The sequence below is a fragment of the Rhinoraja longicauda genome, chromosome 13 (genome assembly GCF_053455715.1).
Source record: "Rhinoraja longicauda isolate Sanriku21f chromosome 13, sRhiLon1.1, whole genome shotgun sequence".
Taxonomy (NCBI): Eukaryota; Metazoa; Chordata; class Chondrichthyes; order Rajiformes; family Arhynchobatidae; genus Rhinoraja; species Rhinoraja longicauda.
The window spans coordinates 24,236,216-24,251,985 of NC_135965.1; the positions used below are offsets into that span (position 1 = coordinate 24,236,216).

A 15,770-nucleotide genomic window follows, 5' to 3' on the forward strand; every position below is an offset into this window, starting at 1 on the left:
CCTCTCCATCCTTCCCTCTCCATCCTTCCCTCTCCATCCTTCCCTCTCCATCCTTCCCTCCCTCTCCATCCTTCCCTCCCTCTCCATCCTTCCCTCTCCACCCACCACTCAAATCATTCGGGACTGCACGTTTATAGCCCAACAGCGGCAGTTATTGCAGTATCAAGAAGACAAGATTTGGGCTTAGCGGCCGCGAACTCGCGACAACACGGAGAAGGGCAGAGACCGCCCTTTAATGAGCCGGCCCCTTCGCTGGTCTTTGGTCACAGCCCCCGCCTCCTTCTAAACGTCATTCATTGCCGAAGCCCCGCCCCTCTTTTCACGTCACTCAGGCCTCAGGTCCCGCCCTTCGATTGACATCAGGCAGGCCCGCCCTCTCCAATGACGTCAGCGCGCATGCCCCGCCTTCGGTTAATGAGTTCTCAGAATTCGGATTCAATGTATCAATTTCGGCTGCGACGTCATTCCCAGGGCACGGCACGTGACAGTTCAACCCAACCGGCTCGATGCATGGGGGGGAACGGCGAGAAAACGATCTTAGTACCGACGACCCCGGCCCCGGTCTCGGGGTCACGGGCGGCATTCCCGGGTGGAATAAACAATTAGTACCCGGTACAGTATTCACCGGCTCAGCATCGCTTCTCAGCTGCTGCCCCAGCGCCAGCCCGATAACTCACACCCCTCCCTCTCCTCCGGTGGTTCAGCCCTCCGCTCAAATTCGTGGAATTGGCGAGAGGCGGTTCTGAGAAGCGGCGGTTCCTGGAAGGAGCGGCCAGGTGACCGGGGCTGGCCGACTGGCCGGGGAGGGGGGAGAGAGAGAGCGGCCAGGCACCGGGGCTGGCCGGGGAGGGGGGCAGAGAGCGCGGCCAGGGAGCGGGGAGGGGGAGGCAGAGAGCGCGGCCAGGGAGGAGGGATGTGGACTGGCCGGGGATTGAGAGGCTGTGGAGGGGACGGGGAGAGAGTTGTTGGGTGCCGGGGATTGAGAGGCTGTGGAGGGGACGGGGAGAGAGAGTTGTTGGGTGCCGGGGTGCCGGGGATTGAGAGGCTGTGGAGAGGTGTCAGGGCCGGGATAGTGTATTGGGGGACGGGGACTGACGGAGAGAAGGGGAGCCGGGGACTGAGACTGAGGAAGAGTGCGGGGTTATATGACAACTACTGCGGCAGTCGTTGGTTGACAGGCCGGGGGAAGTGTCCCGCAATCGGCTGGGCTGCGGTGCCGGGGCTTCTGCGCTGTTCTCTGGGGCTCCGAGGAGCGGCAGCTGAGCCGAGGCCGCCGCTGGGAACGGACCGTGAGCCGGAGCTTAACTTGCTCGGGCTGACGGGACGTCGGTGCGGGTCCTCGGCTATGGTCAGGCCCGAGTGTCCCGGCACCGGTGTGGGGCGGACGGCAGCGCTCCCGGCCGATGCCCGCGCTTGTTTACGGCGCTGGGCCACCGGCCCGTGCCCGCCCTCTACTGGCAGCCGCTGCCGGAGCTGAGAGACCGGCCCGAGCGAGCGCCTTCCCCCGGCACGCATCGTGCTGGAGCCGCCGGCTCGTGTCTTGTCGCTGCCGGCCCCGGGAGCCGGCGGTCCTCTGCTCCGGCCGCGCTTTCGCTGTCATTGCGAGGGGAGCCGCTGCGGGGACGGGGTTGTCACGGAGCCGCGGCCCGTGGTGTATGTGTGTGTGTGTGTGTGTGTGCGGGCGGCGGCGGCAGGTGGGCACCAAGGCCCGTCAGCCCGACCCGTCGGCTCGGTTCCCCCCTCCGGCTCTTCTCGCGGGCAGGGCCGAGGCCACTTCACGCCGGATCCGTGCCCAGCTCCGCGGCTGTGAACGCGGCAGGCAGCTCTCCCTCGGGCTGGAGTCTCTCTCCCTCGTCAACCCTGCTTGCCTTATCTCAGCCTGTCGCTGGTCGCAATACTCTGACAGTTCAGATCTGCTGTTGGGGCTGGAAGCGGGGCGGCTTGTCAGAACTCGGGCTGCGGACTAATGTCCTCAGCTTAGGGAGTTTTTGTTTGCCAGCTCCCACTCCAGGACTGGGTGCAAAGTTTGAGGCCGGGAGGGTGATGGTTTCTGCGGGTGGTGCGTGTACTGACACCGGCCCACAGCCCCGCTCCTGGCCCGTCTCTTGCATTGCCCTTCGCGCTCCACGACCCCGCGTAGACACGGCACCCTTCCTGCCCCTCGTTAGACGCACTAACTCCTGCCCCTGGTTAGGCGCTGTCCCTAACTCCTGCCCCTGGTTTAAACCTCCGCGGGTAGTTTCTCAACCAACGCTCCATCTCCAGTCTCCACCGAACTGAAGTTCGTCGTCCCTGGAATTGTTTTTTTTCTGTACTTGTTCGAGGCGGTCACATCGCCGAAGCCAGTGGTAGCGCTAGACAGACAGTACTTTGCTCTGGCCGAATCTATGTCCTAAAGATGGGTTACAACTTGTGATCAACTTCTGTTTATTAAACCCGGATCCCGTGTGTCTTATCGCCCACTTGTCAACATGCCCAAGAGCGACCACTTCAGGAACACCTTTGTAACCAAATGTCAATATCTCGGCACAGTCCACAGACCAGCCTGTCACAGCCCCGTGAGGTGCCGCGCTCCCTGATTCACTTTGTCCAGTTTGTCATTGCGAGTTTGGGGTTGCTGTTGCGCTTGGGTGAAGCGGCTGAGTGTGTACTGGCCTCCGGAGACCCGTGAAACTCGCCACGGTTTCCTGACGCTTCATCAGTCTTGTGTGTCGCCACTCGTCCCCAGTCCCTGATTTTGCTGACCCTTGATATGTGGCACTTCATCCATTGTCCTTTGGAAATCCATAATACAGTGCAAAGGCCATTTGACCCATCCAGTGTTGTATGTGGAAGAGAATCCTACAAATGCATTACTTTTCGATATGCATCTACTGAGGCTGTGTTTGAGTGTCTAAAGCATGTCGGTCACACAGCACGGAAACGGGCCTTTCGGCCCAGCTTGTTTAATGATAAAATAAAACTGCAATAGGTTCTGCGGCCACTTAATTCTTGAAGCCCAGTTCTCCACTCCTGCACAAGGGACAGGCCATCTCTCCTTGACTCCCCCCCCCCCCCCGGCTATATCCGCATGTCACTGACCGAATCCTGTGCCTGATTGGAATTATGCTCATCACTCGGGTTAATTTGACTTCAGTCACCGGTTTACTCCTGATGCGTCTTCTGGAAGTCGGTGACGTTTGCAATTCTCCTGCTTCGGACCACCACTCCTGTACCCGCAGGCGTGGGGGTGGATGGGTTCCTGTGTAATGACCCCCTCACTCTCACTGGGCACGGGGGGCATAACCAGCCAACTTGTCAACATGCCCAAGAGCGACTGGGGAGATGAGGGTAGCCCTGTTGCTGTGCGCCGTTGTACGGGATGGAACAGCAGACCTATCCGCTCCCTGTCCATACGAGACATGATATCCCGCCGGCACTTTCACCCCCCCCACACGCACTCTTTTTCGCCTCAGTCTGAAGGGGCCAGACCCGAAACATCACCTATCCATGTTCTCCAGAGGTACTGCCTTACCCGCTGACTTACTCCAGCACTCTGTCATTTTTTTAAAAACATGCCTCTGCAGTTCCATGTATCTTCTAAGTTTATCTGTCCATAATGGAACGCACACCTGCAGCTGACATCTAATCAGACATCCAGAGGTTTTCCATAACTATTTGCTTTTGTCCCCCAGTTCCAATTTGGAGTAATTTCACTTTTGAAATAAGCGCCCAAGTCCCGTCGCTGGATGCAAACTGCAGCAGATCCCGGCCCGCGTCCGCCACCTGTCGCTCGGTCCCGCTACTGCAGAGAGTGGGTCCGCACCCGCCACCTGCCGCTCGGTCCCAGCACTGCGGGGAATGGCCCGCACCTGCCGCTGAGTGCCGGCTCTGCGGGGAATGGCCCACGCCCGCCACCTGCCGCTGAGTACTGAGAATGCGGGGAATGGCCAGCACCTGCTGCGATTATTGCCGAGGGGGGCTCAGCTTCGCCTGCACCATTCCCGTCCTGAGCAAACTCAACGAATCCGCGCCAGTTCCAAACATCTGAGATGTTCTCACCTGTCCCGATTGAGCGGCCCTTTGTTTTAAACGCTGGCACCTGGTTCTAGTCTCCTCAATGAGAGAACCCCTGTCCCAGCTGTGAGCAGTAAATCCCGCACTGTCCATGGGGAAAACCACTCTCCCCGGAATCAGATTGTGGCTGCCCCCCTTTGTGTACCAAGGGAGTAGGCAATGTCCTCGGTGTGGTTTCACCAAACTCCTGGTAATATAATGTCTTCCAGAGATGCTGCCTGACCCACCAGAGTTACTCCAGCACTTTGTGACTGTCCTGTTATAATTGCTGTTTTGTGCCACAAAAGTCAGAGTTTCGTAGCTGCTACTTTGGCTGTTGGCTGGATCCTCTGCATATCTACACCCTGCAGCCTCCTGCCTTCCACAGCCGCAACCTTTCACAAAGCCCCGCATCCTCCAAATACTCGGTGACATTCGGCCGTTCTATCAGTGAATACTGTTCCCTCGCCCGGTCTCATGATGTGGATTATGACCAGCTCCGGCCACCTGCAGATGGCATATTTACTCCTTCTGTTCATCCCTGATCACAGTGTGCTGGAATATTGCCCTCTCCACCAATCACACCTACTTTAATCACCGCCAGTATGGCTCTTTATGGGGAAGTGGGACTTGCTTAGATCAATGAGTTGGGCCAAAGGGCCTGTTTCTGTTCTGTGTGACTATGACTTGTGACAGCTAATCAAAGGCTTCAATGCTCGGTATTCATGTTATCCTCCTCGATACAGTTGGGTAGTTTGTTGTAAAAGTTGTAGCAGGACAGTGAGTGACCGGATTTTGTTGTGTGGCTGGGATGGAGTGACCTGATGTCCTGTGGCTGGGATGGGACTCTGGGCCCCAACCATGGCCATAACTCGTGCCCGTGTCCCAGGCACGAAGATGGTGCTGACAGTGCACCCCCTCCCCCCCCCCCCCCAGCTGTCCCCCTATCCCTCCCTCCCTGTCACTCACTTTGACAGGCTGTTGTTCTGGTTTACACCCTGGCCCAGACACTCAGTACCAACCCAGTCTCAGCTCCTGCTAACTTTCACGGAATCGATGGCACGATAATGTTAGTTGAAGTGAGCAGTCGACGTTTCTCAGAGACACCCCCAAGAACTGCTGCAATGGTGGAGATTAAATCAGGTTGACTTAATTCCACAAACTGAAAGTGTTTGCAGTGGGAGTGCAAGTGACGAGCAGCTGTGCATTCAGCAGTGAGGGAGAGTGCAGGTGGCTGTCAGTGAGTGAAGGGGCTGAGGGAGGGGGCAGTGGACCTTGGGTGGGGAACACAAGATGTTTAGTGTCAGTCGCCTGGTACCACAGTACCTGGGCAGGGGGGTGGGGGGTAGTGAGGCGACCGCTGGACTGTAGGGAGAGCAGTCTAATTGACCCTCTCTGTGTGACGGGCCCCTCTTCCTCGCTGCCTGTCCAGCTTTGGTGACTGTGCTCTTGCCACTCTGACCACTGTCCAGGGATGGGGTAAGTGTCGGCACTCTGGTCCTGGGCCGGTTCTGTGGGTGGAACTAGCAGAGCGAGAGGTTTAACCTCTGTGTGAGTGGGGCTTGGAGCTGCAGGGTCTCTGGATCGGTGAATGAAACCACAGTGACTCATTCTGTACAATTTCCTTTTCTCTTTTGCAGTGTTTCCTCCGCTGCGGTTTCCACGTTTATGGGTAAGCTGCACCTTGTGGATCATGGACATGGGAGTGCTTGTGATGATTGTCGTGTGCAGGCAGTGATTATGCTGGTCATTGAGACCGGAGCGAGGTGGCATGGGTGGCCGGAGGGTGAGCCTTGCAAGGGGTAGTGAGGGCAGTAGGTGGAGCATTGAATCATAGACAGGAGCAGAATCGGGCCATTTGGCCCATCAAGTTTACTCCGCAATTCAATCTTAGCTGATCCATCATTCCCTCTCAACTCCATTCCTCTGCCTTCTCCCCGTAACCTTTTACACTCTGACTAATCACGAAGGAGCCCCTTGGTTTAAAGCTCGGCGCGCTGGGGCAGTGGGAGGGTCAACGAGTGCTGGAGATGTTTGTGGGAGTGAGGCCTTGGTGATGGTCAGTTGTCCAGCGTTGGCATGTAGGGGGCTGGGTGCTGGGAGGGGAGCAGGGCTGGACGTGAGGAGTGCCTCCCTCTGACCCACAGGCACGATGACTGCGGTGGGTGATGGTCAGATGTCCAGCTTTAGCATGTGGCAGGGCTGGACATGGGGAGGAGGGGTGGAGCAGGGCTGGGATCTGACCATTACTGACTGGGTTCTTCCTCTGATGGTTGTGGTGGGTGATGGTCAGATGTCCAGCAGTGATGTGTGGCAGGGTGGGGGGCTGGGGACTGGCCGTTACTGACCGGGCCCTCTCTCTCTGACCCACAGGCACGATGACTGCGGTGGGTGATGGTCAGATGTCCAACTTTAGCATGTGGCAGGGCTGGACATGGGGAGGAGGGGTGGAGCAGGGCTGGGATCTGACCATTACTCACCGGGCCTTCTCTCTCTGACCCACAGGCACGATGACGGCGGTGGCGGCCGACAGCTGCATCCAGTTCACCAGGCACGCGGGGGATGTGCTCTTCAACCTGAACCGCCTGCGAAGCCGGGACATCCTCACCGACGTCACCATCCTCGTTCACCGGCACCGCTTCCAGGCCCACAAGACCGTGCTCATGGCCTGCAGGTGGGGCACTGGGCCGTCACGCGTTGGGCGCCGGGGGAGGGGATGGGCAGCTGAGAGAGGGGCGATTGAGTCCTGGATCGGGCCCTTCTAACCTTCTAACGCCTCGCGTTGTATTACAGCGGCCTGTTCTACGTAATCTTCACCGACCAGGTGAAATTCAACCTGAACATGGTGACCCTTGACCCTGAGGTTGACCCCCAGGGGTTTGGGATCTTGCTGGACTTCATGTACACGTCCCGCCTGTCGTTGAGGGACAGCACCATAATGGCCGTGATGAACACCGCCCTCTATCTGCAGATGGACCACGTGGCAGACACCTGCCGCAGGTACTTGCAGTCCAGGTGAGTTTACCTGCCCTTCCCGCTGCGTCCTGGCTGTATGGGTAGGCGGGTCGCGGGGTGCCGGTATGGGTCTGATGGTGGTTGGTGGGTGACTCTGAGGGTGGGTGGTGGGTGTTTGGGTCTGAGAGTAGAGCTGCTGCCTCACACCACCAGAGACGAGGGTTTGATCCTTGGGTGCTGTGTCTGTGTGGAGTGTGGATTTGTAGGTTAATTGGACCTCTGTAAATTGCCCCTAGTGTGCAGGGAGTGGATGAAATAGTGGTATAACATAGATCTAGTGTGAATGGGCGATCGATGGTGATGAGGGGGAGGGGCGTGGGGTTGGAGTTGTTCATGTTTGACGATGCCACTAACCCGCTCCTCACTTTGTCCACAGTGAGGACATCTGCTCATCAGTCAGCCCGTCACCACAGCACTACTTCTCCTCCAACCCCATGCTCCCCCCGGAGCTGGTCACCTTCCGCAAGGGGACAGACCCCGAGGCACGGCCCCTCGACTCTGCCGCCTACAGCGTGCTGCCCCCCTCACCCCACCCCTACCCCTTGTACCCCCACCTGCCCCATCACGGCTACTCTACTAACCCCTACACGGGGTCCTGGCCAGAGGGGCCCAGGAGTCAAGGGAGAGGTGGTCAACACGGCTGTGCCAGGCCGGGCCCCTGTCCAGCTGCTGACCCCACGGGCCTGGCCATGGAGGGTGGGGCAGGACCCCAGTACCTCTCGCCGCTGCCGCCTGCCCCAAGGAGAGCCCCCCCAAGTGGAGTGGGGCTGGGGCAGGGGGTGGCGGGTGAGGAGGGGGGGCCCTCAGGCTGCCCCCTCCCCCCCGGACCACGCAGCCCCCTCAAGTCAGACTGCCAACCCAACTCTCCCACCGAGTCCAGCAGCAGCAAGAAGGCTGGGCGGGGGGTCCCGGGAACCCCCCCCACCCCCACCCCACTCCCCACCTCCCTTGGCCCCAAGGTCTGCAACTGGAAAAAGTACAAGTTCATCGTGCTCAACTCCCTGAACCAGGCCGGGGGGGCGGACTCGGGTCCTGCCCCCACCTCCCCAAGCTGCCCCACCCCCGAGGCCCAGACCCTGAGCAGCCCCTCCCCCACCCCCCAGGGCACCAAGATCGACAGCGAGATGCAGGCCAGCCGGCTCAACAGGTAACCCTCTTCCCCCTCCCTCGGGAAACCCGCTCCCCCCCCCCCGGGAAATCCCTCCCCCAGGGACCCTCCTTCACTCCCACTCCGAGACGCCTCCACATGCGAACAGCCTTAGGGTAACCCTCCCCCCACGAACCCCAACTCACCCCCCCTCAAGAACGTGCCCCTCGGGAACCTCCTTACCCCAGGGGCCACGCCTCCCCTGGGACCCCCCACACCCCGCAACACCTCTACCTGGGAACATCCTTGACCAGTAATCCGGCCCCCATTCTCTCCCAGGACAGGTAAATCCCCCCCCTCACCTGGACACGCTTCCAACTGTGGCAGCCTCCCCCCCCCCCACAACTCTACCACCCTGGGTAATCCTTCACTGGGACCCCCTCACCAGGATCCCCTGCCCCACGGGATCCCCTAGGAAACATCTCCCAATTCCCCCCCCCCCCCCCGGACGCCTCGCAACGGATCCCTCCCCCCTATGGGTGGGCGAGACCACCTCTGTGGGTGGGCGGGGTGGGCACTGGTTGGGGGTCGTGGGGTGGGGGGAGGCCACGTGCCGGTCGGGATTGGAGGGTCAGGGTCGCGCCGGTCTCCCGCACTGACGTTCTCTCTCTCCTGGGGTCGAAGGTCGCCGGACACTACCTCGCCGGACACGGAGCAGTCGTCCCCTGGGGCACCCCCACCCTGCAGCTCCTGCCAGTCGCCTTGTCTGCAGCGGCCCCCTCACTGTCGGCGCTCCCACTCCCACAGAGACGACCCAGCAGAGACCCAGTCCGAGCTGTCGGACTCCAGCTCCGGTGAGGGGGGGGGTGCGGTTTGGGAAGAGAGGGTTGTCGAGGTTGGGGACGGGGAAGGTGGGGGGCGATGGGAGGAGGGAAAGATGGGTGGGTGGAGACGGGTAAGGGGGAGGCGTTGGAGGGAGAACAGGGAAGGAGGGTGGGGGAACAGCTGCTGCCTATGCCCCTCCTCCAGAGACCTGTGTGCAGTGAGAGTGCCGGGAGTGGGTGGGTGACCGGGTGTCGAGGTGGGGATGGGTTACTGTGTGGGGTGGGGTCACTAACACTGCCTGACCCTGTGCCCCCAGAGACGGGCCCGTTCCCCTGCGTGCAGTGCGAGTGCCGGTTCCCGGAGGATGCGGCACTACGGCGACACTTGGTGCAGTCCCACAGCCACAAGCCGTACAAATGCGACCGGTGCCAGGCAGCCTTCCGCTACAAGGGCAACCTGGCCAGTCACCGGACCGTGCACACAGGTGGGGGGACGACTGGGCCAGGGAGGGGGGAGGGGAGGGTGGGGAAGGGGGATTGGGGTGGGGGTTGGTTCGGGGGATGGGGCAGAGGGGATCAAAGGGCAGGGTAGGGCGGGAGTGGTTTGGGGGGTGAGGGGAGAGAGGGATGAGGACAAGCCAGTGGGTGAGGCACAGCCAGGGAGGGGTGGTCTGGGGGAGGTGGGAGAGAGGGATGGAGGTGAGCTCCCCAGATGTGAAGGTGATGCCGGAGTTGTGGGAGTGGAGCTCAGCACTCGGGCTACACTGTGCGATGTGTGTCGTTGCGCCCCCCCCCCCCACCGGTTGACTCCGCTGAACCGGCCTGACCTGTTGCAGGGGAGAAGCCCTATCGCTGTAACATCTGTGGCGCACAGTTCAACCGACCGGCCAACCTGAAGACCCACACACGCATCCACTCCGGGGAGAAGCCCTACAAGTGTGAGACCTGCGGCGCCCGCTTTGTCCAGGTTAGTGACCCTTCCTTTGGCCTGAACCCCTATCCGCGGGAGTTGCTGCCCCCTGGCCACCTGCTCCTCGCCCGCCTCACTGCCCATGCTCCCTCGTGCGAGGGACTGCCCTGTCCACGGTCGCCTGATGAATCTTGGCCACTGCCCCGCTTTTTTCCCTTTCAAGCTTCTAGAGAACTGTTGAGGGTTTGGAGAGGTTTACCAGGACACTGCCTGGATTTGAAGGTGTTTGCAACAGGGAGAGGTTGGACAGACTAGGATTATTTTCTCTGGTACGTTGCAGGCTGAGGGGACACCTGATAAAACTTTGAGAGGCTTACATAGGACACTCAAAACATTTTATCCAGGGTGGAAATATCAAAGACTCACGGCAAAGCTTGAGGGTTAGGGCGAAATTTTAAAGGAGATGTGCGGGGCAAGTTTGTTGAGAGGGTCGTGAGAACCAGGAACGTGCTTCCAGAGATGGTGGTGGAGGCAGATACAATACTGGCATTTAAGAGACTTTTAGATAGGTACATGGATATGCAGGGAAAGGAAGGATATGATTTATGTACAGGCAGAGATTAGTTTAACTTGGCGTCATTTCGACATGGACATTGTGGGCCGAACAGACTGTTCCTTCACTGCTCTATGTTCTATTGAAATGGGCATTTGCACCGTTTCCCACATTATGTTCCATTTGCCTGATCTTTGTCCCCTTCCAAACTACCCATCCATCCTGTTGTGTGTTCACACCAAAGATAATAGAGCAGAGCAAGATAGACCACTCGACCCTAAAAACCGTAGTATGTCATGGCGCCATTTTAATAGGCAGAAACTTGCAGAAACTTTTTTTAAAGAAAAATAACTAAAATCTGTGAATTGATAGATGAGATATATTCTGCATTTTTATGGTATCATCACACATACTGTTCCCCCAAAACACTAATGACACTACGAGAAGCATAGCGAACGGCGTGTTTTGCTTACTAAAATGGCGGACGTTACGCTCCTTTGTGCACTACACCAGTATAGGCGATTTCAGGACGGTGGTTCATCTTGCTCCTCTAGTATCTTTGGTTCACACCCTCCATCTTAATTCCCTCTCCATCTTTGTTGCAGTGAATATAGTAACTGGATTCCATGCTTTCATTTAAGTCATTAGTATGAACTATGAAGAGTTGAGCCCCTGTGATACTCCAATTACAACCTCACTCCAGAATAAGAGCCTTTGTGCTGCTGTTCCTGGATGCCAGCTCATCTACCTCCTCACAGAAACCCTCCCTCTAACACCCGGGGCTTGCAATTCTCGCTCGTCTTTCATGTGGGACATTATCAAATGCCTTCTGGAAAGTTGAATTCATCCCACCAGTTCCTGTGTATCTGCAGTGTTTGCTGCTCTAATAACAAGAAACTGCGATTACATCTTTAACACGAGCTGCTAACTCATAAACGATGTTACAATGACTGGCCATATAGTTTCCTGTATTCTGACTCACTCTTTTGAATTGTACTGAGGAGGACTCAGTTGAGGCATAAGAGTTGTAATGAGTTAGACCATACACAAATTACCAAAGAGAGGGATTGGTGGTTATAACGTACATTAAGATAGATAAATCCCCAGAGCCCGATCAAGTGCATCCATGGACCTTGTGGGAAGCTTGGGAGGAAACTGTGGAGGTAGTTGCAGAGATATTTGCATCATCTTTAGCTATCGATGATGTTCCAGGAGGGTGACTAATGTATTGTTATTCGAGAAGTCCCCCCCCCCCCCCCCCCCGGTTCTGACTGGTACACTTTCTTCACCCGCTAACCATCCTCTTTTCCCCCCACGGCCCGCTCTCCCTGTGCTGGCCCTCTTCCCACGCTGACCCTCTCTCCTCCTGCAGGTCGCCCACCTGCGGGCCCACGTGTTGATCCACACGGGTGAGAAGCCGTATCCGTGTGAAATCTGCGGCACCCGGTTCCGGCACCTGCAGACGCTGAAGAGTCACCTGCGCATCCACACGGGGGAGAAGCCGTACCACGTGAGTGGGGGGAGCAAGGGGGGGGAGGGGAGGTGGCGGCTTTTGGCTGGGCAGCCAAGGTGGGGGGGGGGGGGGGGTGCACTGATTGAATTGCCGGGGAGGTCACGATTGCACCCCCCCACCCGGCTGCTGTGGGGCAAGGCAGCTCCCCTGGATTTGCCTCGCCCCCCCCCAACCCCCCCTTCCCCCAACCACTCCCTTCTCCCAACCACTCCCTTCTGTTCTGGGGGGGACGGAGGGGAGGGACAGTCTCTGTGCGGTGGGGAGGAATCTTATAATTTTGGGGGAGGGGGGTGACCCATGAACTGTGCCTGATGCTCTGACTAACGAGGGGCTCCCCGGACACCCACCCACCACCCCTCCCTCCAGCCGCCTGGGCCCCCCGCTCACCCCTCACTTGCTCCCCACTGTCATCCCATGCCCCCTCCCTCGCTTGCCCGCCCCTCCCTCGCTTGCCCGCCCCTCCCTCGCTTGCCCGCCCCTCCCTCGCTTGCCCGCCCCTCCCTCGCCAATGCTGTCCCTTACCTCCTCCCTTGCTTGCCCCCCACTTCTCCCTCCTACCGCCTCGCTCGCTCCCTCATCTCACTGTTGCTCTCTCTCTCTCTCTCTCTCCCCCTGCAGTGTGAGAAGTGCAACCTGCATTTCCGCCACAAGAGCCAGCTGCGCCTGCACCTGCGGCAGAAGCACGGAGCCATCACCAACACCAAGGTGCAATATCAGGTCCCTACAGAGTCCCTGGCTGACCCCTGCCGGGCTCGCTGACCCCCCGCCCCCCCACCCCTGGCCCAATGACTTTGTGAGGTGGTGGGATTCTGGAATGATTAAAGGATTTTAGTTTGGAGTCTCCAGTGGTCAGAATCCCGGCAGGTATCGGCAGGGAGATGTGTAACGGGTTTCTAAGCTTGTGAAAAGTGCTTGCAATTACAGTATTTCCTGTTAATAGAAATTGGAGTGTTTGCTTTTAAAATATGCATCTCTGCCCATAATATAAAGGAATGTATAAATATATATTTTTCCTGTGCTAAGCACAACAGAGTCGTACTATTATATAAGAATGGGAAGTCAGTCATATTTTTAACCAAAGTTGTCGGTAGGGCAGTAAAGGAGAGATTGGTCGGACAGGTCATCTGCAGGCAGAGTATGGTCTGAACATGTCTATGGCTTAAAGCACTTCAGATATTTTGTCTATTGTGAAATGATATATGTGCTTTTGAAAAGTCAGGTTTACATTTTCCCTGGACGCTCTGTGTCCATTGTGTTGATGAAGCAGTCTCCATGGTGCCTTTTGTGCCCAGGGTCCAGGGCCCTCGCCCCTCCACCCCCGACCTCCCCTGGGGTCGCTGGACCATGCCCTCTGACCTGGGCCTTCTGAAGCGAGGGTGGGCGGAAACGTGGGCAACGATTCACCAGGATTTTTATCATGAACTGTACGATTTAGCCGCCAGAATGTAATAAATGAATATATCGCCCTGCTGCCTGACTCTGCGTGGTCTTGCTTGGGGGGGGGGGGGGGGGGGGGGAAGAGTTGGTCAGTTGGGGTGGGGATGACGACTGGTCAGTCGGGGTGGGGATGACGACTGGTCAGTTGGGGTGGGAAGACTGGTCACCATGAGGTGGGGAAGAAGGCCTCTGATCACACCAGGGCGGGCTGTGAACCTGACTGTTTGCTAGGGGGGGGGGGCAGGGCTATGTGTGCCTCAGTGGCCGGTGGGGGGTTGACCGACTGTGGCCGAGGGGCCTATGATTGGGGGGAGGGGGGTTCTTGCTGGCAGTGGGAGGGGGGAGAGGAGGGTTTCTCTGGGTGTCCCTGTTGGGTTGGTGGATGTCTGTCCCTCACGGGGGAGGGTGGGGGATGGTGACGGTCACGGAGGGGTGGGTCCGGTCCGTGTGGCCGCAACTACTGCACTGCCATGTGAAAAAAATCTGAGTTGGTGAGTAACTCAATAGGTCAGGCAGCAGCTCTGGAGAACATGGATAGGTGATGTTTTGGGTCGGGACCCTTTCTTCAGGCGGCGATGAGGGTTGTCACCACCTCGCTACCATGGGGGGGGGGGGCGCGAAGAGGAAGGGAGAGGTGGGGCGAGAGATGTTGATGTGTCCGTGACGTCCATTCCCTAAGAGTGAAGGAGTGCAGGGGCACCCGAGAGTGGCAGTAACACAGTCACACACACACTGACCATCACACTGTCTGATTATTACCATCACACTGTTTCACCCATCATTAGTTCTGGCTTTCGGAGGATTATTCTATAAGTGCCTCACAGGCTTGACTGAGTTCTGGGAATACGAGGGCTTTTATAAACTCGTACAGCGTGGAAACTGGCCCTTTGGCTCAACGTCCGTGCCGACCAAGGTGCCTCATTTACACTAGTCCCATTTTCCCGTTTGGCCCATCTATATACTAAAACTCTAATTTGTTTGTTTGTTTGTGACTGAACTTCAGCCAAAACTGTACAAGATAGCGTGATATTTTTAGGCCCACCTTATTCACCGTCGTCGCTTTAAAATGGTCGTTTTATTGAAATTTATGTTATATTTTTAAGGTTATTCACATTTTTATGATTTAAAAAACCAGCGCATGCGCAGTTGGGGCCGGTCCTCAAGTAAGATGGCTGCCGGGTGACTGCGCGTGCGCAGTTGGGAGGGTCATCATTTTCGTCCAGCTCCCAATTCCCGCCAGGCGCCCGTTTGGTTCCATGGCCCAAGTGGGGGGGAGCGTCACCGTCGCCGCTCCAAACCTCGGGTGTCTCCATCATGGCTGCCGCCCTGCCATCACTGCTGCCGCTGCTCCAAACCATGGGCGTGTCCTTCACTGCTAGGCCCCAGAGCTCCGCTGATCCATCGCGCCACCGCTGCTGCTTCTCCTTCCCGCTCTAAACCCCGGGCGTCTCCATCATGGCCGTCGCTGCTCCCGCTGCCGCTCTAAACCCCGGGCGTCTCCATCATGGCTGCCGCCTCCCCTGCTGCCGCTCTAAACCCTGGGCGTCTCCATCGCTGCCGTCGCCAGTGAGCCCCGGAGCCCCTGCCCAGCCATCACTGTGGCCGCCCCTCCCGCTCTAAAACCCGAGCGTCTCCATCGCTGCCGTCGCCGATAAGCCTCCAGCAATCGCTCAGCATCGCTGCTGCTGCTGCCGCCGCTCTCAGCCACGAGCGTCTCCTTCACCGCTCGGCGCCGGAACAGCCGCCGCCGAGCAGTTAGAGATCAGACTAATTAGACCAAGCGGACCCGCTAGGCCCAAACCCCTCCAGCATTCGTGCAGCACCCGCCACCCCCCGGGCCTCGCCTTGCTGCCCCCCCGGCCGTTGTGATTTGCTGTTGAAGACCACTGGAGCAAGTATGTCGTCAATGAAATTAGGTGTGTGCAGTTTTAAATGACACTCTTTCTTCATAACTTAGTCATACATTTTATGATCATTATTTTATTCAATATCAAGAGAATTGGGATGTGTACGGAAAAACCAAAATAGAAAAACCAAAACAAAACAATTTTTTCTTTGTTGTAAAAAGTATTTCTGTTCAATAACCTTTCTATAAATACCAGAATATACTCATGATAGGCCTGACATTGTACATGTAGTCCAAGAACTACAGACTGTTGGAAATAATAGTCGTTTCTCACACATGAATGTAGCACAACACGTATGCGCATTGGACGTACATACTTTTTTTTTGTTGCTGAAAACTTTCTTTACGTGCCTTATTATGAATTTGATGTAAAATTCTGAATTTTGGACATCAAAATTATGAATTTGTAAAACCAAATGTTGGGAGGTCTGTTCATGAACCATTCTGCGACCACACCTCTCCATGTTGAAAGAATGGAAGATGTAGAAAG

The 15,770-nt window shown here is 57.4% G+C and overlaps 1 protein-coding gene across 2 annotated transcripts; it reads left to right on the forward strand.

The window, feature by feature from the left end:
- Positions 1-756: 756 nt before the first annotated feature.
- On the forward strand, positions 757-13,401 carry LOC144599561 (B-cell lymphoma 6 protein homolog). 2 transcript variants are annotated; one of them, XM_078410596.1, is made up of 10 exons: positions 757-776; positions 5,676-5,707; positions 6,541-6,709; positions 6,829-7,050; positions 7,427-8,197; positions 8,822-8,991; positions 9,279-9,446; positions 9,798-9,928; positions 11,797-11,934; positions 12,556-13,401. In XM_078410596.1, exons 2-10 carry the CDS (start codon positions 5,704-5,706, stop codon positions 12,694-12,696), a joined length of 1,914 nt encoding a protein of 637 aa, XP_078266722.1. In that variant the 5' UTR covers positions 757-776; positions 5,676-5,703; the 3' UTR covers positions 12,697-13,401. The 2 variants fall into 2 exon arrangements, with proteins under 2 accessions (XP_078266722.1, XP_078266723.1); XM_078410597.1 differs by lacking the exon at positions 9,279-9,446.
- The last annotated feature ends 2,369 nt before the right edge of the window (positions 13,402-15,770 follow it).

Bases quoted from the DNA above. Each gene is read 5' to 3' on its own strand.
- LOC144599561 (XM_078410596.1), top strand. The intron at 8,992-9,278 runs GTGAGGGGGGGG...CTGTGCCCCCAG, and splicing joins GCTGTCGGACTCCAGCTCCG to AGACGGGCCCGTTCCCCTGC. The intron at 9,447-9,797 runs GTGGGGGGACGA...GACCTGTTGCAG, and splicing joins TCACCGGACCGTGCACACAG to GGGAGAAGCCCTATCGCTGT.